The 26,071-nt window shown below is 39.7% G+C and overlaps 1 protein-coding gene across 2 annotated transcripts in view; it reads left to right on the top strand.

Annotated features, from left to right (window-relative positions):
- Window positions 1-26,071, top strand: part of ephb1 (EPH receptor B1) — a 139,918-nt gene that overhangs the window by 87,091 nt on the left and 26,756 nt on the right. For both annotated transcript variants that reach the window (XM_026314575.1, XM_026314574.1), the window contains exons 5-9: window positions 791-1,126; window positions 12,851-12,975; window positions 21,887-22,049; window positions 24,444-24,552; window positions 25,501-25,565. In XM_026314575.1, coding sequence (XP_026170360.1) covers window positions 791-1,126; window positions 12,851-12,975; window positions 21,887-22,049; window positions 24,444-24,552; window positions 25,501-25,565 — 798 coding nt within the window. The remainder of the gene's footprint in view (window positions 1-790; window positions 1,127-12,850; window positions 12,976-21,886; window positions 22,050-24,443; window positions 24,553-25,500; window positions 25,566-26,071) is intronic.

Below are 26,071 nucleotides of genomic sequence, written 5' to 3'. Positions count from 1 at the left end.
AGCCAGCACTCAAGCAAGACAATAATTTTATATTATTTCTTGATTTCTTTCTGAATATCGCCTTTGAGGTTCCACTCCAGCTGCGGGGCTATGAGGGAGTGAATGGGAGCGTGAATCTCCAGAGCCACTTGGCTAAGAATACTCCATGCAACACTGCATTTTGCTAAATAACCAATGTTTGATAGACACAAACGTTTCACTGTATGATCGCGCTGGGTGTGAATTGAATAAATTTGCATTTCAATTGTGCTGAAGACAGAGAAAATGAAGAATAAGTTGCTCTTGGACAACAACACTTATATTTATTACAGGGTTGTAAATCAACTACATTGACATAATAGCAGGAAGATTTATTAAACAGGTTTTTTTTTTTTTTTAATCTAGAAAGCCTTATGATCAGACTGTATTTCTGATATAAAGTTGGTGTAACTGTAACATTAAATCACAATCAGGTCTAATTAAAAGAAACTCTACTCTCCTTGGCAAACCAGAATTCAAGTTAAAAGTCATGTATGATAACCAGTGATCCCCAACACCAACCGTCTGGAGATATCTACCTTGTTTCTAACATAAAATATGTCCCCAATATGTCCCTTATCCCCAAATAAGATAAAATGTATAACTAATATAAGACATTGACTCAAATAGCGTTGCAATTGCACTGCTAAATAATTCAATCCATAGTCAAAACAAATCGGATTAGATTTTAGATCTAAATATAATATTACTTCTCTTACTTTGAAATTGAGTTTTTGCAATGTGGCTACATGTTTTTTGTGTGTGTCTACAGGCGTCCCATCCAGCCCAAGGAATGTGATCTCCATTGTGAATGAAACCTCTGTGATCCTGGAGTGGCACGCCCCCAGGGAGACGGGTGGACGTGATGATGTTGTGTACAATATAGTGTGCAAGAAGTGTCGAGCTGACCGGCGCTCCTGCTCCCACTGTGACGACAACGTAGATTTTGTCCCACGACAGCTTGGTCTGACTGAGACTAGGGTGGTTATCAGCAACCTCTGGGCTCACACCCTCTACAGCTTTGAGATACAGGCTGTCAATGGAGTCAGTAATAAGAGCCCATATCCTGCCCAGCATGTGTCCATCGACATAACCACCAACCAGGCTGGTAAGTGGCTGCTATTGTTAGGTGTGACGGTGATAATGATGATGTTGTGCTAGCAGTGATGATGGTAACGACTATACTGATTATACTGATCATCAACATATAACACTCGATTATGTTGTTTTTTTTTGTTGTTTTGTTTTGTTTTTTCCTCTGTAAACAGTCACGTTTCATTCTTGTTTCATCTTATTTTACATTTGTGAGATGGCAAATTCTGCTTTTATTGCATAAATGTGAATCATTTCAGCTTAAAAAAGACCATCATTTTATACATTTCAGAGTCTCGCTTTACAGCAAAGCCGACTGCAGGGCTACTAGGATTTTACATCGCTACACTGTGAATAATGACTTTAAAGCTTAAAGCATGAGACCAGCTGGTTTAGTAGAAGTTATACATACATGTGATATCTTGTCCTTCCCTCCACTGAATCAAAATAATTGGCTTTTCCTTTTGAAAACAAGATGGAGGCCTTCAAACCCAATCCCAAGACACACAATGTTACCTTTTGCAGCAGAACAAGCACAATCCACTGTTCTGTCTCGCTTTTTGCTTTGTAGTTTATTTACACATCAAACCTGATGACAGAAATAGCCCCGGTTTACATTTCTCTCTGGGCATTCCAGAAATGTTTGCTTTTAACACTGGTAAAGGTAATCATCCCTCCTCCACAAAGCCATTTTTTTCTTTTTTTTTTTTTTTGTTTGTTTTTTGTTTAATGAGACTTTGTTTTGAGCAATGCCACACAATAAGTGAGTACTCCCCTCTTCATGGAAGGCTACACCCTAGTTGAATCATATCTTTAAATCTTCAGATTTACACACTCACATACCTGCTCTCCAAATGAACAAAAACAAGAGATTTAATCTCACTTAATTCTGCCTCTTTCATGTATTTGAGCTTCATTGCACATTTGATATTAGCAACAAAGCCATAATTTCTTCGTTGCACTGTTTTATGCTTTGCCGACAACAGACATACATAAAGTTTCACCTTTAGTGTTGTATAACAACTATACAGATTCAACTGTGTTCACTGTTCGGTGCTTTAATGTCAGGCTGTGGGAGACAGGCCCGAGATAGATGCATGGACAGCTGCTGTTTTCAGGGCAGGCTGAAATATTCTTCTCTCCTCTCTCTCTCTTTCTGTCCTCTTTCTCATAGTCTGTCTCTCTCTACGTGTGTGTGCATACTCTGACTTTCCCTGTGCTGCATCTCAGTCCATCCAAAGAAAATGACCTCCTTCTCCTTCCTTTTATTTTTCTCTCATTCGACCCAGTCATTCTTTATGTTGGCCTGTCTACATGTTTGCTCATGCACGTGTATGCTCGTCCTCTGACTGAGCCTGTGATGGGATCTCCAATGGAAATGACAGGCTAAGAATATTATCTTTTGGTGGTCCTTCTTTTTTTTTTTTTTTGCTATAGCATTTTTCATGCTCTTGAAGGTCTTTGATTTGTACACAGAAGCACCTATCAAGGGACAAGTACTGACCAAGTGAAAAATTTAAATTAGGCTCTCGTCATTTTTCTGTATTTCTTTGGATGTGGCAGACTGTGGAAATCGAAGAGTGAGCTTGTGGGACCTAATAACAGACATGAAGTAGTGTTACAGTGTGGTGAAAAACAAGAAGTTGTCGGTTGAATTCATACTGGCAAGGTTCCCAGATGGAAAGTCTGTCAGCTTGGGTCCCTGGAACCTTTTGTTGGCCACGCACTATGATTTTCTGTGTCACATTGTCTGTCATCTACAGTTAAGAGCTTGCGTTGCCAAATATGTATTCAGATCCAATGATATAATGAAATGATCGAATGAATGTAGATTTTCTGATGTACATTTCTAAATTAATTGTATAATAGACTTACTTCACATTCATCTCAAAGACCATTGAAATAGAAATTGCTCTATCCAGCTCTCCTTTGTATAACAGTACATTTTGAAATTATATTTGCCCTAGTTGGTGGAGGGCATACTGTATTTGATTACGATGGCTCTCAGAGGAATGTAATGACCAAATGAACTTGTCTATCTGAGAATGAGTCAGGGAAGGGTGGGAGGAAAGACAGGGTGGGAAAAAGAAAGGAGGAAAGGAGTGCTTTTTTTTTTTCCAGACTACAAGACTGTGACAGTGAAGGAAGTAAAATGAGGGAGTAAATAGGTCTGATTATCAAGGTGGCCTAATGGCGCTGACTGTCCCCATTTGACAGGCTAATAGCACACTTGATAGATAGATGTAGAAGAAGCAATGCCCAGGCCTATTGTTGAAGTCTGCTGCAGTAATGAGGTGTCTGCCAGTAATCTGCCAGGGCTATGTCCAGCCTTGTGTGGCCCTTTGTAGCCAAGTAATTGCACTGTTCCTACTTGGAAAGGTAGTTTCATTGGCAGGCTACTGAAAAGGAGGAAGTATACAAAAGGGATTAATGTTAATAAATCATTTCAAATCTAGAAACAGAGACACTCTTTAGCATTTAAATTTTCAGGAACTTTGAAATACTCTTGTCCATTAATTTTGTGTTTCTGTGCTTCGTGTCTTTGCTTGATGCAAGTTGGGAGAGGTAGCGTAGTAAAAATGCGAGTTCAGTGTAAACAAAATGCAGCAACAGGAGAGGTGTTAAGAGAGGTATTTTGTAAAAAATTAGATCAGAGGATCCCTTGAATTCCCAAAGCAATTCTACACATAACATGTAAAATGGCGTTGTCATGCCAATATAGTAATATATTGTAGCAATGTGAATGTGGTAAAAATGACATTGCCAGTGCCAAGACAGTGAGTAGAATAGATTTCTTTGTTTACATGGAAGGGCCATGTTTATGTGCAGCAGTAAAAGTTGATAGTTTTAAATGGAATAATGTCATTGCAGTAATGTCATGGACATGGTGTGCATGTGACTGTCCCTTAACAACATTAGTGAATGTACACATGCAAGTGTATACTAATATATGTGTGTGTATATATATATATATATATATATATATATATATATATATATATATATATATTTATGTGTGTGTGTGTGTTTGTGTGTGTATGTATATATATGTAAAAGTCATTTTTTTATTTTTTTATTTTTTTATTTTAGCTTTAAATGCAGCGTCTATTTTAGGCAGAATAATGTGGCAGCATATTTTTCGTCTAAATCCCTTTTGCTCTCCCATTCAGTGGGGAGCAACTTTTGTCATTTTCTCTTGTGTTCAGCACAGCTCTCAAAAACACTTGAGATGGGCTATACTATAGGATTGATTAGCAATAATAGTTAATCACCTTACCATCTTATTTAGTTTCCATTTCAATCACTTCCACCCTTTTGTAGAGTTAATATGCGTGTATGTGCTTCAGCTTAATATAAAAGTGCATTTATATATGCACTCATTATGTGCACACCATGAAGCAGCAATTGTGATCGTCACTGTGATCATGTCATGAAAACAGGGACCTGTAGTGTAGTCCCATACAGTGCCTCTCTATTTAAGACACCTATTTCTAACCTCATTGTAATTAGCAGATGTTTTATTTACAGTATAAATATATGCAGCACATGTCAGTAGAACCCCAAAAGCTGCCAATAACACTGCAGATTTGGTCCAAGCAAAAACAAGAGAAACTTTTTGCTATGAAAACTTAACTTCAATGATTTTGTAGTTTCAAAGTCTCACAGTCCTCTCTGGTTAAAAGAATGACTGGTCCTTTATTGCAACTTAAGTATTACTTGCTGCTTCTGCACTCATAACAACGTTATCAGGTGACTATAGAGTCTTCACATGAAAGAAAAACTGTAGATAAGGGTAATGGCATATTATTGTCCAACTAATACTATAAGAATGTCAACTTATGACAGGATAGATCTGTGAAGTGGTCCTTTAAGTCTAATTGCTTAGTGAAGAAAGATTTGTGTCTCCCTAAACAGAGTATTCTTCTTTTCAACATGACATGGCTTTAGTGTGTTAAGGCGGTTAAAGAAGCATCAGTTAGGTTATGGTATGAACTGGCCATGAGAGGATGGAGAGGAATGGAGGGATGGAGAGAGAGTGCATGAGGAGGAGAGGAGGCAATAATGGAGGTGAGGAGGGAGCTGTGAAGGGATTTAGCGTGAATCGCCGAAGAGACCATTTAACTGCCCTCGATCCCAGCGTGTGTCTGGGAGGAAGGTCTGATCAATAATGTGATTTAGGAGTCCATTCACAGCTTGTGCTCTCTAGGAGATACACACATGTATAGATACAGATGCTCAGAGGTTATATACTGCCCCATCTTAGGGTATCATTCCCACTTTGCTTGAATGTAGTCATATTTATCTATGTTAGCTACTGGAAAAACTGCCATTTTATGTCTCTTTGTGAAATAATATGGTTTAATTTAAGGGATAAGAGGCATGCTCTACCTCTGGTGAAGTTATTAAAATGCTCAATGACCACAAAGATGAATATATTGAATATGATAGTCATGCTGTGGGAGATGAAAATATAGACATGGCGGCCATGTTCTCATTGTATACTCCGTCCTGGACACTTAACCTACATTCACCACTGCCTTAGTTGAGGAGTGCGTATTTCATCTTACGCATGTTACTACTCATTTCTATTTTGAGTGATTATGTGGGGGTGGTTTGGTGAACAGTGAACTAAGTCCATAAATCTCATGACTGGTGCTGTCTTTTTCAGCTAATGCATAATGCTCAACACTTCTCTGATCTTACTGGCACAGCCTTTTTGACCTAGATAATGTGCCAACAATCCCTCAGACCACAGAATGCCAAGTATATCTACAAACAGTCATCCTCCACTTAGCTACTCTGTTTGGAGAGCTGTTCCCACAAAAATGCAAACATCACTGTCCTCTGCCTTCTATGGGCAAGTCAGACCGGGTGGGTTTCTTTCAAGGTACAAAATCCAATGCGCAAGACTGAAATCTAAACAACCAGAGATTTGCGCTCTGTGGAGTTCTAAAATCAGATCAGATGTTAGGTAAACAAGTCTGTGGAGGCTGTTCAAGACACTACTCATTATGTCTTTTCAGCTCATAGCCTAGAGAGCCTTTCAGTTTGTTTTTGGGGCTTGCCTTTTTTCTTGTCTTCCCACTCACTACTGCCTCTATGTATTAGCGCAAAGGTGTCCACAAGTTTCATCATCTTAAATGGTTCTTTGGGCTCTCCCTCGATGCCATTTTTATTTCATTTGATACCTGTTCTCATAAATTTTGGCTCCTGTGCCTGGACCTGGAAAGTGAGGTATAGCCGCAGGTAAAAATAAAAGTGTGGACTTCATGGACTCCTTGTTTTAAGTGAGTGTGTGTCTGTGTCCGTTTGCGCCTATGTTAAAGTAAGCTCATGCAAGTTACGGTACATGTGTTTTTTTTTTGTTTGTTTGTTTGTTTGTTTTTTCACTACAATTGGAAGCCTCCTCTTATAACGTGATTTGGAAAATAATTTCGTCCATGTAACCTTGACAGAATCCATGGTGCTGAACTCATCCTTTATGATGTGGGGAGGTCCATTACGATGTAGTCAAGAGTTTTTTGGTTCTCTGAGCTGCTGCTAATAGGAAGGTTAGTAGTTAAACCTATTTCTTTGACAGAGGCACAGCACATGGTCTACAGTATAGGCTGCTCCACTCATCTGAGACACCAAGACCCTATTAGGAGACTGCACAGATCAGTGCTGTGCCAGCATATTAAAGCACAAACCGCAGATGCACAACTGAGTAAGAACAACTCAGTTTGTATATGAGGCTGCAAATGTGTCCGATGATTTTATTTTTTTCTGTACACATAGTTTGAAAGGACATTTGGTATGAGATGAGGTGAGCAATTATAGTGTAAGTTTCTGTCCGGTCATTTAACTGAGAGCCACCGAGGTGGTGCAGGAACTTCCAGCTGGGAATTCAGATGTGGAAGCTGTGCAACATCTATACACACACACACACACACACACACACACACACACACACACACGTATACACACACACACACACACACATCAGGAGCACATGAATTCAGCCTATCCCTGAAGTCTCACAATGAGAGAGGCTACAATGAAAGAAAGATGATCAAGTTAAGCTTGTGGACCTCATAAAACTATTATTGGCTACATCCTGTTTGCTACTAATAAATACGGTTTAAGGTGAAACTTCACTTATTTTACAGGCCAAGATCAGTTTTCTAGTCACTGGGATTACAGGATCTAACAAAAACACACTGTGGGATATATCTGCATTGCATCAGTTTCGACCATGCTTTTTTAAAATCTCTCTTGTGAGCCAGAACTTTTTGGAAGTTTGATACTAAATATTTCCACTACTCTTTCAATATGTGGAGCAGTACATTTGATGTGCTGATACTTCAGCACCCCATATGACTTATGGTAACTGTACACTGGAGGTACAATAATGAAAACAGAGGCTCCGGTCTGTGCCAGACATGTAAAAATGATGCTCCAACTCATTTGTATTCCACAGTAGATTAATCATACAAAGGTAAAGAAGCTTCATATTCTTTCACCACTGTCTTCCACACTCTCTTCTTCTTTTTCTCTGTCCTTCTCTCCATTTCCTCTCGCCTTCTCTCCTTCACTCTGTCTCAGCCAGACACTGGGACGCTTTGACTTTGATTAATGGTGAGCCAAGCTCTGCATTAAAAGCCAGGGGCAGCAAGTGGGGCCAGATAAAAGTGGAGCACAGGAGCAAGGGATGGGAGGGATGGACGGAGGAGAGAGGAGTGCAGGACACAGTCACCAATCACTGTCAGCATCATCGTCCCTGGGTGATAGTGGGGGATGCGGTTGGAGGGGACAGCGGGGGCTTCATTGTGCTGAACCTCACCCTCATACAGGTACAACACGTTGTCTCTGACAGGCTATTCACACATAGGCTGCTGGGGTGCAGACGCACATACATGTGCACGTGCTCTTTCTTTCTCTCACTTGCTTTTCCTCTTGAAACAACAGTCCATGTCTATCCAGGACAAGCCAGCGAGACGTTATTTTTTTCTTTTATGAGGGAGAATGTATGCTGTAATGATAGGCATTTATGTAATTTATTTATTAGTTACGCTTTATGTCCATGCACAGTTCCAGATGCAATAATAGCATAAGTAGCTGGATAGTCTGTACCAGTTATTTAATAACCATTACTTAAAGGTAAATGTGGAAAAAAGATCATAACCCACACATAATAATTTCATTATTACTAATAACACAGTTATTTGTGATCTCCACCTCAAATTAATCCTTTACTGTACTCTTTCTTGAACTGAAAAGTATTTGAACAACCCTTTAAAGGTACAATGTGTAAAATGTGTGATTGTGTTTCGTTTGTCCTTTCTGGGCTACTGTAGAAACATGGTGGAGCAACATGGCTGTCTCCATGAAAGGAGACCCGCTCTCTATGTAGATTTAAAAGGCTCATTCTAAGATTAAGAAAACGTTGCGTTGGTATTTTATGGTGATTACACATTAATGACAATATATTTATGAATACTATATTTAATTTCTGCTTGTATTGTCTGGAGATTTTCAAAGGTTGATACCACACAGTAAAAAATAAATCTGATTTAGTAATAGTAAGTTAGTAAGTAATAGTAATAATAACATTTCTTTGTGGCCCTCATTTGCAGAACTTAATTTTTATAATTTTTCTGGCAGTACTTTTTGCCATATACCTAACTAATAATGTCTGTAATGCAACCTGAGTTTTCGGTTTTATTCATTCTGACCTTATAAACATTTTGTTGCTGTGTACCCTTGAATTTATACCTGATCGTACTTTCTGGACTGATTTAATGTAATTCATGAACATGTTGCCCCATACCTCCACTTATAATCAGACATTCACTCCCTATATTTGTTGGCCTTATAGGCACACTACATTGCCATTTTGCTTTTCATGTCTTTGTGCAATTGGACTTAATGTTAGCTAGGGATATTATGCCTCAATCTATCAGTGGTAACTGATGTGTCCGTTTCATCATTGTTGTTTTTGTGTGACACAAATGATCATGCTGATCAGAGAAATACTGCATCACCTATTTACAGCTAAGGTGGTGATTAATGGGATGATAACAAGGGTTTCTGAATGTCATAACTTTTCCAAATAAATGTTGCATGAGAGTTGTTCCAGCAACAGAAGATCCATAATGTCACTTTCAAAGCTCTGATTATCTTGGTTGTTTCTCCAAATGGGCTTATCAGCCATCAGTGGACACAGCACCAGCTGTGTTCAAAGTGCTAAAAATCTGTGTGATATGTGGTATGGGTGATCTCCGCAATAGCATTGCACATATTTAGACACCTTACACATATAAGCATGCTTAAAGGAATCACCATGGTAAAAAAGAAAAAAAAAAAGAGTTTTTACCAGGACTTTGGACTGGCGCTATTGAAATACTTGTCCTCTTCAGCCCCTATTTTCCTCTTCAGGAATTTTTGTGTGAAGTGCCCCTCCCATTGACTTTGTCAGGAACAGTGTGTGCCTGATGGCCGGTAATTGATAATGCGGCCCAGGCAGCCCTAGCCCTGGTCGGTGGAGCGTGAACCACCCTGAAGAGGCAGAGAGGCTGAAGCGCACTGAGGTGAAGCTCAGCACTCACACTTTCTGTCTAGGGCATGAGAAAGGTAGATGGAACAGAATCCATTCATACTGATGGGATAAACAGAGCCCATTCATTTGTTTACATTTACATCTTAAGCAATTATCTGACACTCAAATCAAGATATACTTAACCCTAATCAAATGTCAAGAATCTGCCTACTTTCCCATAAAACAGCATATGTAAGAAAGTCATGAAAAGATCACGTTTGTTTTTTTTCTAACAGAACTTATGTGTCCATGGAGTGCATATGCGAAAGTGAAGCACAAAGAGAAGGCAAAGAAATAAAATAAGTACTAAGGGGTGTTATAAAAAGGATCATTTAGTTGAAAGAGGGTGCCATTTGCAACGTTTTCAATAGAAGAGTTACTCAGAAAGACGGTGAGTGGAGACCAGGTGGAGCAATGACTAGGCCTCAGCAGTGAGCAGGCCGAGAGCCAAGTGGCTGATAGGCACAAAATGGTCTTGTGTGGGGCTGTGTTTATGCCTGCAGACACGGGGGTGGAGATTCCTTTCCAGCGCTGTATACAAAAACCAAGGCTTCGATCTTAATGTGAGCAGCCGCAGCTCAGATTTTAATCAAAGTTACTTGTATATTCACAAGTTTGTTTGATGATTTCGTTTGGTTGGATTCATCAACTTCTGATTTGATCCCAGCACCTTGGAGAAGTTTGTGATTATACAGTCGATTTTGGGCATACTTACATATGGCATTGAAGAGATGGATTTGTATATACACACTAAGCAATTTGCATTTTTATTTAATTATTTGCCTCATCTTCATAAACAAATTTATGCATCATAGATTAATGTATTCATACTAAGGAATCCACTTGGATATTAAATCTTGGTGTCAAGTCCTCTACATCATTCAATAGTCATTTAAATAACCAGAAATCTAATTTAATGTTTAGAAAAAAAACATACTGATGAATGTTTGTACCATTAACTAGTGTAACACTCAAAAACTCAGTGCTGGCAACATGAGCAATCATACAAATGTTATTAGATTTTGGCTCAGCTGTCACTGAATCCTAATTGGTGCTTGAAAGCGTGGAACACATTTTTCCAACTGAGCACCACCCATGTCAAACAAGTAAGCTTTCCCTAGATCACGTATGTGAACACAACATGTAGAAAAGTAAATATCACCATCAGGAAAATATACTATGGGTTGTTGAAATACTCTGATGGTACTAATCAGCAGTGTCAAGATACCTGTGAATTTGTTTAATATACACAGTGAGTTAATCTGTTCATTTTTGATAACAAATATGGAGGTTTGGACACTTGTTTTGGTGGTAAGAAAATATATGTTTCAAATTTCACCTTTTATTTATACTTCATGAAGATTAAAGTTAAAAAGAACACACCTTTCCCTGATCAGATGTTGCATTGGTCCAGAGTAAAAAAATACAAGTGTTTCACCAGGGTGTAGTGATCCTACAGTATTTCTGATTACGATGCTTATAATGCCTACATGAAGGCAGGCAGGTGTGCTTGTTCTTTCTGAAATGGTTGAGTTTTATTATGGATGATGATTCCTTCTTTCTAATAACACAATCGTTTAGTGACATGTGAAGAGGAGCAGTGATGATGGAGGGATGACATTGTACAGGGCCAAAATGATGAAATAAGCAGGAAATTGCCAAGCGTCTTGGTTATTTCACAGGCCATGTTTGTGCAGTCAGGTGTACTGGGACTGAAGGATGAAATAGACTGTGCATCTGGGCCAAAATGATCACAGTACTAGACCAGTTTAATTCCAAAAGCTTTCATACAAGTTCTTGTTTTGTTGCAGATCCATGATTGCAGCCTGCTTGTGCCTGCAAAGTGGCAGCTTTATTGGTTGTGAGCATATTTCTTTGCTGTCTGTACTGTTTTGTAATTTCATGGCTCACCATGACATCATTGACACTGAAATGAGAAATGGAGTGTACCAGGAGGGGTGTCATAATAAATCAGGTGAAACAAATTTTCCAAAGAAAAAGTAGCTTGTGTTGCTGGTTAGTGTAAACCTGCATAGTGTCTAACTTTTAAATCAGTTTTGTGTTATTTTAGTCAATTTCTTCATCCAATTATTATCTTTGCCACTTATCTTCCCAGGGGTCGCGGGGGGGCTGGAGCCAATCCCAGACGACTTAGGTCAAGGGCCTGCTAACTGAATGTTTCTTAAATGATATAGTAGTAAAGGTTATATTAAGCAATTACTCCTCTGTAAACTAAGCATTTTTCTACAGACTTTTGGTCTAAGACTCATGCTTATGCTCATCTGTGCATAAGAAAATAATTCTTTAAAAGCTTTGGAACTGTGTATCCCATGAATGCCACACTTAGTTATCACATTCTGCCTAGGTAGCCAAAATTACTCAACCAAACACTGGACTAAATCCAAACCTTTTGGTTGCAGGACTCGTGCCAGACTTGTGGTGACTAACAATTCTGGCACAAAGTTAGCCTGAGCCGTGCGAACTGGAGCCTAGGTCCTCATGCTGAAATCTTAGACAATTCTGGCAGCCATATTTTGGCCAAAGCTAGATCATATTTAGTGCCAGAATAGTCTTGTGACTGAGTGCAGCTCATATCAGCCTCGACTCTGCTATCTACCTGGGTACTGATGAAAGTGACAGTCGTACAGTACTACTGCTGTTTAAACCTCAGTTGTGTGCAGAATAACGCACAGTCAGAATAGTGTGTGTCAGGAACAGCATGGTCGTGCGATTCATAATTTCAAGTACCTAGGTAGGATGAGATGTATCACAAATGGTGCACTACTTTTTAATAAATGCACCATGAGTTCTGCAAATTATTTATATGTGCAATGAGCTAACTAAAAGCAGCTGGCGTTACTGTTATTGGAATAGTAATAGGCAGATAGTGAAGAGGTTGCTTCATAGCCGGCTTTTCCGACTGGGAGAATACTGCACAGTAGAAGGAAACCTCTCAGCCTAGATACTTCTGCTCACTGCACTCATCATTAGCAAAAAGGACTTACATGCCTGTCATACTATCTCAGGATAACTGCTGTGTTTTATTATCATGAAGTAAACACCTACGTGCAACCTACTAACAGTTGTAGGTGAGACGTATCATTTATTTCGTTATTTTAAAAACATGCTGATTTTTTTTGTCATTGTTTTTGTTCTCTGCAGCTCCCTCCATAGTTCCCATCATGCACCAGATCAGCTCCACCATGAACAGCTTCACACTGTCGTGGCCACAACCAGAACAGCCCAATGGCATCATTCTGGACTATGAGCTGCGTTACTATGAAAAGGTAAGTTAAGTGTGTCACATGTTGGTTCCAGATGCTGCACTTTCTCCTTCTGTCCAAAGTGCTTGGGAGGTGGCGTCTGCTGTTGCTAAGCAACCATGAGCTCCACACTGCATGATGGCAAGGAAGTTACAGGACACACTTTCTCATTTAGTTCAGTGGGAAAGTGTGTTCAAACTTTGACTGGTCCTGTAAAGGCAAAGGCAAATTTATTTGTATAGCACCTTTCATACACTACGTAATTCAAAGTGCTTTACACAGCATATAATTACATTAAAAGCATTGAAAAGAGCATTTAAAAATAAAGACATTTAACATAAAATAAATTTAAATCAAGTAAAGTAAATTAAAATAAAACATAAAAGCACATTAAGAAAACAAGGATGAACAATTATTTGAAGGCAGCAGTAAACAACAGAGTTTTCAGTCCTGATTTGAATGAGCTGACAGTTTGAGCAGACCTCAGGTGTTCAGGAAGTTTGTTCCACAAGTGAGGAGCATAGTGACTGAATGCTGCTTCACTTTGTTTGGTTCTGGTTCTGGGAACACACAGTAGACCTGTCCCAGATGACCTGAGGGGTCTGGAAACCTCATAGGGAACCAATATATCTTGGATATATTTTGGTCCACAACCATTTAGTGCTTTATAAACTAGCAATAAGATTTTAAAATCTATCCTTTGACTAACGGAAGCCAGTGTAGTGATCTAAGAACTGGTGTGATATGGTCCAGTTTCTTTTTCTTTTTTCAGTGTTTGTAAGGACTCTGGCAGCAGCATTCTGGATTAGCTGCAGCTGCCTGATTGACTTTTTGCTAAGGCCTGTGAACAAGCCATTACAATAATCTAACCTACTGAAAATAAATGCGTGAACAAGTTTTTCTGCATCTTGTTTAGACAGAAAACCTTTTATTCTAGCAATATTTTTCAGGTGGTAATAGGAAGATTTAGTGATGGATTTTATGTGGTTGTTAAAATTCAGGTCTGAGTCGATGATTACACCAAGGTTTCTGGCTTGATTTGTAGCTTTCAATGACATGGAGTCAAGGTGAGCAAAGACCTTTGACCTTTCATTTTTGGGGCCAAAAACAATCACTTCTGTCTTGTCTGTATTGAGCTGGAAAAAATTCTGGCGCATCCATTCTTTGACTTGATTAATACACTCACATAATGAAATTAGAGGACTATAATCATGAGATGATACTGATATATAAAGTTGGGTGTCATCTACATAGGTATGGTAGTCAATGTTGTAGTATTCCATAATCTGAGCAAGGGGCAGCATGTAGATATTGAATAAGAGAGGACCAAGAATAGACCCCTGAGGAAGGACCCCTGTAGTCATATTGGGGGGACTTGACTTACTCTTGTGGACAAAAAAAAACAAAAAGTGTCCAAATCATTAAATTTTAGGGACAACTTTGTTTAAAGTTAGGGTTAATGTTAGCGTAAGGAGAGGGTTGGGCAATCTGTACTTAGGGTTAGTCAGCATAATGTCCCCTCAATTGATTGAGACACGTGTGTGTGTGTGTGTGTGTGTGTGTGTGTGTGTGTGTGTGTGTGTGTGCATGCGTGCGTGTGTGTGTGTGTGTGTGTGTGTATGTGTTTCAGATTGAATTTACACTATAATGAAGGTGTATATTTTTATGCATTAATTTCCATGTGTACTGTATCTGCAGTGCTACAATAGACACGCCTTTCCACATCCATAGTAAACTGCATTTAAAGCTCTCCTTTTTGTGAGCTTTCCCAGAGCTTTCCCAGATATCTGTGAGAAGGGTCCCCTGGGTTGATAATGTGTTCTTTCACTCTGCTCACTCTGTCTCTCCCACTGTTCTTTGGTTTCTGCTGCTGATGAAGTGAATAGGTTGACCTCCGCTCCAGGCCCACTCTGCACAGTGCAGCAACCTGTCCTGCTGTGAAAATGCATTGCATCTAGGGGGTGTCACATCGACCCGTCTGCTCACATACAATATGTCTGCTTTATTAAATCGCCATCCCTATCCCACAGTGCCTATGCTGCTCCAGTATTGACCTGTAGGCTTTTCCCAAGGCCTTGGACATAATGATACAGAGACATCGGAGACCCTAGCTTTTTGTATGGGCCCTTGTTTGTCCGCCCCAAGCTAATCGATAGGTATAGCAAGGTTGGCCGTGCATGTTTTTTTCAAAGTCATTGTCATCTTAAGCCAAGATATTTGCGAGACTTGGTACACCTTTACCCATGTTCTGCGCTCCAATAAAAGACAAAAAAATCAATACAGTTTTATAAATGATTTTCTCTTTCTGTCCAGTTATTTATTTCACACAAACTCATTTTGGCTAAGGTTCTTGGATCAATATTCATCACCCTACCTAAGAATAGAGTTTGTCACATTTAGCATTTTCCATCAGAGAAAATAACAATGATGTTTTTAAATGATGTTTGCAGCTGGAAACTTAGTTATCTAATAATAGCTGCATCGCTTGCTGTTTCCCCTCTGGCATTGCACAGGTCATGAAATTGAATCCGATTTCCATGGCCCTGAGAACCCTTATCTGCCAGACAGCTTAGTGTCGTGTAAATAACACTTATACAGCCTCCCATTAGTTCATGAATATCAATGAAACCTAATCCTATTGATGTTTATGTAGCATGTCCTCACACAAATAGATGAGCACAGCGTAATCACAAATTAGTGAATTAACAAGGACAAGATTGCTAATTGCACTGGGATGAGTCAGGTGACAGAGGGGTTGTTCTTTACACTACCTCTGTCCTGATGTACTTTCGTATCCCACAGCACATGTTAGTATCTAGAAAACGTGTCACCATGTGGGTGAGTCAGAGTGATTGCTTTATGACACATGAGTCTGTGGAGATGAGATTTCCACATTGGTGGTCCTCACACCATATTTTGCCTATGACAGAGCTTTTTATAAGCTCTAAACAGACTTTTCTGCAGCCAGCCACTGCAGTCCACAGATTTCACTGTAGAGGGGTTTCCATGCCTGAATAAGCACCAGCCCTCAAAAGAAAAAAAAAAGGGCAGGTGGTAGAAGAAGTATATGCCATGTATATAATTTCCATACCTGTTAGCATTTATTATACATACATGATGAAATGTCCATATAAATTCTGTGTGTCACATACTTTGGTTTGGGTTACTTGCATGCATGTTTACGCTGCTTGTTGCATATGGAAAAGTAGGTGAATTAAACTGCATACCATCTAGGGCAGTCCAGCCAGCTCTCCATTGATTCTTTAAATGCTTGAGAACTTCAGAAAATCTGGAAGTTCCACGCAACCGTAAAGTGATGATGTAGCCTTTTGGTCATAAAAGGCAATTAAGGATGGATTACTCTCACCATCACACACTCCCCTGCACACTTCCAGCTTTACCCACAATCATGAGTAATATATAGCCCAGATAATGCAATCATAAAAATTGGTGTTTTATTTTTATAAAAATTCCTATACCGCCTTTTTTGTTCATTTCTTCGATGCCTGCATTAATCTGAAAGTAGTCACACTGTTATGGTTCTGGAGTTGATTGTCTCAGCGTGTCTGGTATAGTCAGCACAGCGGTGAGCTGTCTCTTTATACACTCCATCTTACAGGAAACCTCCTATACCCATTTCCAATGGCAACTTCTCCAGCTGTGTGGCGTTATACTTCATGTTAAGTAATACTTCAGGGTAATCATAAAAAAGAATTTCTACTTTTTTCACAAGCTTGAACTGGCTTTGACCTGGGGACACCGAGCTTACATGATATGCGATCTTGACTGCAGGACCTGTAGGACATCCTATGAGACCATGAAGAAATAGTTTCATAATATCTCTTCTTGAACCACAGAACACAAGCTTTGCACAACTTATTGCAAGTCCAGCTTAAGCCGATTACTGAAACTACTGATTACATTATTAGACCCACTTAAAGATCATATATAAATTGTAAAAGGTTGGAAGACTCAGTTTTCATTGTAATCATATATTGCTGGCTAGCAACTTTGTGTTTAATTATGTTAAATGTAAAATGATATAGCATTTATACTGTAGTTATTTCTGTTTACTTAAATAATAACCCATGTTAAAAGCCACTTAAGAGACTACACCTAAATATGGCAGGTTTAAATAGTCAAACCAAAGAGTAAAGTGCCAGAGCAATTGAATTTCAAAAAAAAAAAAAAAAATTAAAGTAATAAAATTGTATTTAAATTTTTGTTTTGGGTTCTTTTCCACTTTATAAACCCTTGGTCCAATACACATTATAATAATGATTATTGTAAAGATTTACTTTATAATTTACAATCCCAGAAGTAATGCTGTTGTGTAATTTTCCACTAATAGTAATACTTCCCACGCACTGAGCAGTGACTCAGAAAGATGACATTTTGACAGTTTTACCTGAAAGCTGTAGTGGGTGCTCAAGGTCTCAACAGGCTTCGCTCCCTTCTTCAACCCACCTTCTCATTACAAAGGAAGTGGTCCCAGGACCGCATAAATTGGAAAGCAACATGAAATGAGTTAAAGGTTTGCAGAGAAAAAGTAGGATATCATGCTTTCGTTCTCTCCATTTTTCTCATACCCCTTTTCCTCTGGTTGCCTGAAAATTTGGGGAGGGTGGAAATAACTCAGCATAGCGGAGGTCAGGCCCTCCATTAAGGCTGGAGCAGAGCAGCCACTAGCTCTGGTTACTGATGGCTCTGTGTGTGAGGGTGTGTGTGAGCTTGTGTCAGTGCTTGTGTGCATCAACAGCAGTTCAGGAGGATCCAGTCTGGTTGTACTGTCCAGTACTGTCAGGCTGTAATGTGAGAATTTCAAGAGCAAGTTTAAGACATGTCATCAGGATCTGCAACATACTGACCATAGCACCATCTGCATTTTTGGCACTCTGAAATCCCCCTTGTACTTGATATACAATTAACAATTCCTCAGAAGAGAAGCCAGGAGAAAGTATTTATTATTCTTTTCTTCTTTCTCTGCCAGCCTTCGGAGTCGACCACTTTCATAGACACACACAGATGTTGTGCAGACACGTTTGGATTTTTAATGGAAACTATGAAAGAAGGACTTGTTGTGCAGAACTCCCTCGGAGTCTTCTTCTCTTCCTCTTTGTTTATCTTGTAACATGCTCACTAATGTCCCCCATTAGTCTCCAGGTGAAAGGAATGCATATCAAGAGTCATTTCATAAAGTGGCTGCTAAGAACAAGGAAAACAAACTGAATGGACTTGTAGGTGCAATGTGTAAAATGTGGAAGATTCAGTGGCATTTATTGGTGAGAGCAGAATGGGTATGGTGGCCGTCACCTTTAAAACAAAAACATGATTCCCTGTTTAGAGCCAATCGCTGCTGTGTAGATTCTGGGCTACACAACATGGTTGCTTCCATGATAGGAGACCCGCTCCCTATGTAGATTTAAAATGGATCATTCTAAGATTAAGAAAATTCAACAGTTGGTATTTTGCAGTGATTACACCCTAATGGCAACATATTTATGAATACTATTTTCCATTTCTGGTTATTTACTTATCTAAATAGTACACATCGAACCTTTAAGCAAATACATTTTCCATCTAATTTACTGTAGATAAGATGAGTCTTCTTACGTCTCTCCTGTCATGTTCACAATGTTTAGATTGTGGCTTTTACAGAATCACAATTAGAGGAAAGGAATGCTTTTTGTTGTACTCCGTGGTGATATAATTTGTTTTGATGTTATTTTAGTTTCTTTCTTTCCTAAACTGATTAAGGGCTTTTAATATCAGATTTTATCACGTTTGCACTTTCCATACAAAATAATTACCATCTTCTTTTTATATTAAAATTCATGAGGAAATGGTAATTATTTGCATTAGGTAATAAAACCCATCTAGTCTCATGTTAGCCCATCTTTCCCCCATTTCATTTTTTTAACCTGGGGCAATATATTTTAATCAGGAACATTAATGGGAGAGTTTTCTTTCTTTCATTTCCACTTTACAAACATAATATTAGAACATTATCCCTCACACACTCCCCCTCTCTTTCCCTTTGTGTGTGTGTGGATGTGGATGTGTGTGTGTGTGTGTGGATGTGTCTGTTATTTGCATGCACACATGTGAGCCTGTGAAGATGACACATGGTATCCCACCATGTCTGTCTTTGTGCCAGGTGCCCATGCTGTCCATTTTGGGTGGTTGGCATCTTTTTGAAAAACACGGACACACACACATGCGCGTGTCAAATGAAGTGAACTCAAGTTTATTTTTATACTCCAATATCACATATTACGTCTGGGTGGCCTTTACAGGCCCACAACAGTAATGGTTTTTGACCTTAGGAAACAAGAGGGGAAAATGACAGCAAGTAGCAGGGAGGAAATTTAAAGAGATTTCTCCCTGTACAGTCTACTGGCAGCACAATGGAAATTGCTTGGAAATTGGCAATTACTAAAAAGAACTGAGTGTTTTGACAGGTAAAAAATAAAGGTACTGGTTTTCCAGCAATCTCGCAATATTACTATAATAGATCCAGTGCTAATACGTTAAATCTAGTAAATGTAGTAAGTCCTGTAAAATTAAATGGATCCAATTAAATATGTCCAGATAAGTCCAGTATCAGTTCAGTGTGGACCCAAGTTCAAGTAGCCACGTAGGTGAGGTGCAGTAGGTTATTACATGGAGCTAGCTCATTTGTTTTAGAGAAGGAAGAGGGAAGATTTATGTTAGAGTAAATGGAAAAGGTGTGGTTGTGCTTCACCATCTTTCATGGACAGCATCTGGAGACAGCACCCAATAAACTGTATTTATTACAATGTCTATTCTTGCTAAGTGTATCTCAGTGATTTTACTGAATGCTGCAGAGACTAAACTTCCCACAGTGTTTTCTGTCTGTCACCCCTGGCAATGCTTTTGATTGGCTGCTCTACCATCTGCCTATCCACCTGCAATTCTGTCTTTATTTAGTAAATTAGGGTGTGGTGCTCCTAATCCCTATTTGACTGGCAGCAGGAGAGGACCTCTCATAGTTGGAAGTCCCTCCTGGCATGGCCTTTTATTGGCTATACCCTAACCTGCTGGAGTGCCAAATGTCAGCTCATTTTTTAGTGGCAGATGTGAGTATGTATGTGTGTGTGTGTCACATAATCCCCATTTGACTGGCAGCGTGAAAGGGCCATTCCTAGCTGGTACTCCCTCAAGGGATGCACCCCCATTGGCAGTTTGCCATCTGTCTGCTCACCTGTCCTCCAATTCAAACTCAACAGATGGGGTGTGGTCCTGAGAAATGCAGAATGACTGATTGCGGAAATAGGCAAATCCTGACCCCAAGTGGATCTGTGTGCACTCAACCATGCCTTAAACCATATAAATACGGAGGCCATGGTTCTAGTGTCTCGTGGGGTGTCATGTCTTCTACAGTTCCTTCAAATGCACAAGCTGCTGCTTTAATGTGAAGTTTCAGAATGTTGGAGTATTTGTACGCAGCACATTGGAGAATGACAGATTGTGTGATCTAATGGACAAAAGGTCTGTGAAAAGATGAAACTCTGTAAACCAGTTACCTTTCTAAACATCTTTTTCCTCTCAGAGATAAAATGAAAGCCTGTTGGTCTGATGCTTTCCCATCCCATGCCTGAACATTTGTCTTCATCAAGCCCAGAGTGTCCAATAAGAGCTAATGTGATTGCACACATCATTATGTGGGGGGCAAGATTTCATAGCTGTGTTTACCTCGTCTGCTCAATGATGGAGCAACCGGAATGATTCAATTACACCAATCAGATTGGATAATGATTTCGATGTGGGTTGCTTCTGCCTGGAGTTTCGTATCACTTCCTGCCATGATCTTCCATCCTCCTCCTCCACCTCCTCCCTCCATTGCTTCCTTCTTTGCTGTCAACTTTTTCCACTGTACGCCGTTGTCAACTTAGACATTTTATATTCATACTTCCAGTCATTCATATATTGCAGGATGCAGTCCAGCATTAAAAAACAGTGTGTTTACCAAGCTTAAAAAACAGCCTGCTTCTATTTACCCTGTTTTACTGACACAGAGAATTCTGGCCTTTCACTTTCAACTGCCCCCTCCCTCTCTTCAGTATGTCTGCATCTAGCTATCAGCAGCCTGCAGTGGTGGGTGTAGTGTAGGTGCAGTCTTATTTTGTGGCTGTCATATTCACTCTGGGTTAGGGGAAGGTGACAGGCCCAAGTAATTACTGATCCCCCATAGCAGATACCTCCAGCAAGCCCCAAACTATACTGCAGCAGATTGCCTGACTGACTCTACTGAGCCTAGAGAAAAAGACTGAGATGCAGGATCTGGGGGGCAGGTCCTATGGTCCAGACCATGCATACATGCATGAAGACATCCATATATTCACAGTGCACGTCCGTACAGGCACAAGCATGTCACTAAGGGTGAAAATAAAACTTTTAAGAGGATCCTAACATTTTCAAATGTAAAAAATGAGAATAAAAAGTTGGCAAACACCTAAATAGCACGTAACAGCAGTAACTGGACAAAAGATTTTTAGAGCATTTCATTCGATGAAAAATAAAATACTCTGTGTGGGTGGAATTGGCCAGCTGTCACATTTAAAAAAGCATCATACTGTAGTTAAAATCACAAAACAAGTAGATGTCATGTTCAAACTTCTTTCAGTAATTAAATTACTTCATGAATACATGTGAAAAAATAGTGCTATTCTATTATTGTTTAGAAGTACATTAGCTACTGCTCTTTGTAACTTGCAAGACATTATTGCTTTTAATTACCAGATTATATATTTATGTGGCTGTGAATGAGAGTTTGATGGGTTTGCGTGTTTGGTTGCTTATGTTTGCATTTTAATGTATGGAAACTGCTGCAGTGTAAATGTAACACTTTCCCACTGACATCTTCTCAGTAAGTCACCTCTAACCTGCCCCCTGTTCTTGTTGCTCCTTTAAGGATCATGCAGAGATTAACTCAACCATCCTGCGGAGCCAAACTAACACCGCACGTGTGGAGGGCCTCAGGCCGGGTACAGTCTACGTGGTACAGGTGCGGGCACGGACTGTGGCTGGATTTGGCAAATACAGCAGCAAGATGTGCTTCCAAACCCTCACAGATGGTAAGGATCGCCGAGCCAGGAGAAACAGCTCTCTCTTTCTCTGTCTGTCCATCTCTGTCTCACTTTTCCTCTCTCACACAGACACAGATACAGTCTAATGCTTCGTAACACTTGTCTTGTCTGTCTTTGTATTTGTTGTTGCATTAATATTAGCAGGTGAGATAGAGGGGGAGCTGTAATGTTTGATTGCACTTCTATTTCTACAGCTAAATTAATTTCCTTCATGGTCAGGTTCGAGTATGTGTGTGGGTGCTTTGAATATGTAGAACGCTGAGTGTCTTTTGTTTGTGCAACTAACTGTGCTTGATCCAAAATGCTTAGCTAATTGGTTTTTCACCCGGCCCTTCTGTTGCTGGAGAGCCATCCCAGAATGCATAGCTGTGATTAGTAGTTGATGAGATTAATTTTTTTTTTTTTGCCATGGGGGGAAGGGGGGAGGCTTGGAATGTTGACGAGGGAAGGAGGAGAAGAAGTGCTGCAACACCTGCTACACTGGCAAGGTTGTGGAATTATGTTTATTAGTTTAAGTGCAAGGAGGTGTGTGTGCAGACGGCGGTGGTGTTGCATGTCACTTCCTCATGTAGTACTTCTTCATAGCCTTGCCAGGCAGTAAAAGTCTCTGCTAAAATTAACAGCATGATTCAGTCTGGATGGATTAAACATTTGACTGGATATGTGTAATATTCATATGATTTGCAGAGTGCTGCCTCATTGTGCCTTGCTGGAGTGCGAGGCTGATATGCACATAGGGCTGCAGTTCATAATGTATCAAAGACAGGAGTGACATTTCCACATCGTATTGTGCTAATGAAAATGATAATGATGAATGAAACGGTGATGATCTTGTGGGAGGGGAAGATGGGAAGGATAATAATGATGATGAAGGCGATCATTGTGGCTATTTACCTGTGCAGAGCAGATGTAGTGGCACTGTCATGGCCCCTTTACTTTCCCTCATGGACGCAAATAATCTTCCCTCAAACGCAAATGCATATGCACACATATGAGCACAGGCGTCTCACTTGATCACACAAACACTGTTTACGGTTCATTTGTTGGCTTGCTGCCATAGCACGATATTCGTCAAGGCAATTAGCAGCAGATGCTGGAGAACTGCTGACAATCACACCTGCGGCTCCACCTCCTGCTCCTCCACCCGTCTCCTCTCCCGTGTCAAGTCAGTCTACTGTCATGAAGACACCAACTCACCATCCAACCACTGCTCTCCTTCCATACCCGTTTTTTTTTTTTTTTTTTTTAAATGTATGATCCCTTTTATCTTCCTGTCACCACATTATCGTACACCTCCACAAGGTGTCTCTTTGCACACACAAACACACATACTCACCAGACCTGATTGATGTGAAGTGTCCACCAGTAAGGTGATTGATGTCACAGTTCTCTAGTTCTTAACAGGCCAAGGCTTCAAGAAGTTACTGATTGTAATAGGAGCCTATTTACAATTAGGACAGGTAGCTGTGTGATTTCTGGCAGTTAGGGAAAATCACCATTTTCACATTGTTGAAGGGGCGATTTATGTGAGTCTCTCATGACTAATATGCATCTAAAGAGAACAGGATGACTGTCTGGAAGCTCAAGTAGCTGGACCATAATTCACACTGTTTGCTTGATACTTGATGCTTGATAAATGTGCCAGTTAAAAGAGTGAGCAATTCCTGTCACATTGAGTTTCCTCATATATCCCAGCACTTGCGCTGCGCTGAAGATGCATTAGTTGTCTCTTTATCACTTTAATACAATAGGCCCATTCTACACAAGGGATTTGATTTAGAAGCAGCTGATTTGGACGTAGCATGCTAAATCATGCATTGCTGTTTGCTGGTGCCAAAATTGCAGGAAGACAGGCGCAGAAAGAGGTAACCGAGGATCCTGGTGGGATTTTAGGCTGTACTGGCCACCAACTCTGGATATGTACAGTATAGAAAACATGTCTGGGTTACATGTATGATTGGCAGTGAATGACTTCCTTTCAACATCTGAGAAGCAAGGTGCATTTTCTTGTCTGTACATTTCTGACAGGTATGGCAACAAAGAAGGCTGAGAGACCCCCTAGACCATTAGAGTTTTATGCTGCTCTCTCATTCTATGTTTCTCTGTCTCTCTTGTCGTTTATCAAATACAACATGTCAGTCAGTCTCACCACGCTAAAGCTCACTGGATTACAGTCAGCACCTCTCAGCAGAGAGATCTATCTTTATCCATCAGTACATCCAGTCTAACCATTCTGCTCTGCCTCTTCTTCTCCCACTCTCTCTTTACCTCACAAACACATTCTCACATACACAACTCCAAATAAACACAGTCATGCTCCTTAAGCTCTAGCTATACCATTCCCATTGTATCATCAAATGTCTTTCTCTTTGTGCAACTCAGATGACTTCAAGTCGGAGCTCAGGGAACAACTTCCTCTGATCGCAGGGTCAGCGGCTGCCGGCGTGGTTTTTATCGTTTCCCTTGTTGCTATCTCCATAGTGTGCAGCAGGTAACCACATTTTCCTTTTCTCTCCTCTTGATGTAAAGCAGAAACACGTGACCCTGACAAATAAATGAAATATTTAACTATGATTAACACATTCACCCTACTTTTGCAATTATAATAGCAGCATATAGCTTCTGAGGATCTGTAGCCAATATAGTGGGTTGACATAATAAAATGAGTGTAATGGCAAGCCCAGCCATGACAGATGGCAGCGCGACATAAATACAGATTCCCGTCACATTGTGATGGATGGAACTTTTTATAAATCTGAGTCTGAACATATATAGACACTTTCCCTAAGACATGTATCTGGAAAATGTGGAAAACCTTATACCTACTGGCACTGTTGTTACAATATATCAATGAGACCAACTGCATAAGCAATATAGCCACATCTCCTGGTTATCCTTTGGAATATACCTGCATGTGAACTTCTTACATATGTAAGATATATATGCAGAGAGCATTTTAATAGCAATCAATTTTACAGAAAGGGAAATTCAGTTGACATATCTGAAATTGAATATTTGATTTCAGAATGAACTTCACTCCTACTTTGCCCCATTAACTTACTTGCGTCAAGCCAATTTCAATTTGGAAGCAGTTTGTCACATTGTCATATTCCTATCTTGCTTTGCTTTAGATATATAAAAGTCAAATTTTCTGCAGTGCTGTGCAAAACTTACAGCAAGTAAAGTGTTCATCAAAGGGGCCAGGCTCTTTTGATGCTGAGGCAGAAGAGACAGATGAAAAGCAGAGAGATCCTATCAAGGTCTAATTAAAAATCAGCTCATTTTCATAAACTTCATTTGCCATTGCTAACCCTTTGCAACTGACTCAATTTCAGCCACATCATTTTCAGGCCATAGAGAGAAACATGAATGTAATAAGGCCTCGTTTACACTTTCTTTCATTATGTCATTTCTCTCTCAATATTCTTTGCTCCCTTAGGAAAAGGGCATACACCAAAGAGGCAGTGTACAGTGACAAGTTGCAACATTACAGCACAGGAAGAGGTGAGTTTACTCCCATACTTAAAGCTCCTATAACGTGGTGGTTTGTATTTGATCCAACATTTTAGCCCCATACCTGTATGTTAATTTGTCTCTTAATTAGTGGGTCATCTCAGACTTTGCCATGTGACTAGAAAATATTTTCCTGGATTTTATGGTTCAAGATGGTTCATTATAAGCCAAACCAATTTCTACCAAAGCAAAATAACATTTTTACCACTTTTTCTTTTTACAACTACTCCTGCTATTAAGGGATTTATGTAAAGTCCAGCAAATTACACCCATCAGCCATTTAGGTCCATGTGCAATTTTCTGAATGTCCTATTAATAAAATTAGAGACCTAGACTACTGTGTGACCTGGGTCATGATACACGCTCTATAAATGTTCTCATTCACTTCATTCATATTTGTTACAACTTGATTTTCTTCTTTGCCCAGTCTTCTCCTGCTGTCATATCATGTTTTATATATGACATATGTATAAAGGATTATTCAGTGCATTCATAAC

Source organism: Mastacembelus armatus, chromosome 17, assembly GCF_900324485.2.
Source record: "Mastacembelus armatus chromosome 17, fMasArm1.2, whole genome shotgun sequence".
NCBI lineage: Eukaryota > Metazoa > Chordata > Actinopteri > Synbranchiformes > Mastacembelidae > Mastacembelus > Mastacembelus armatus.
The sequence above is the reverse complement of the archived record's forward strand: the minus strand, read 5'-3'. Positions and strand labels throughout refer to the sequence as shown.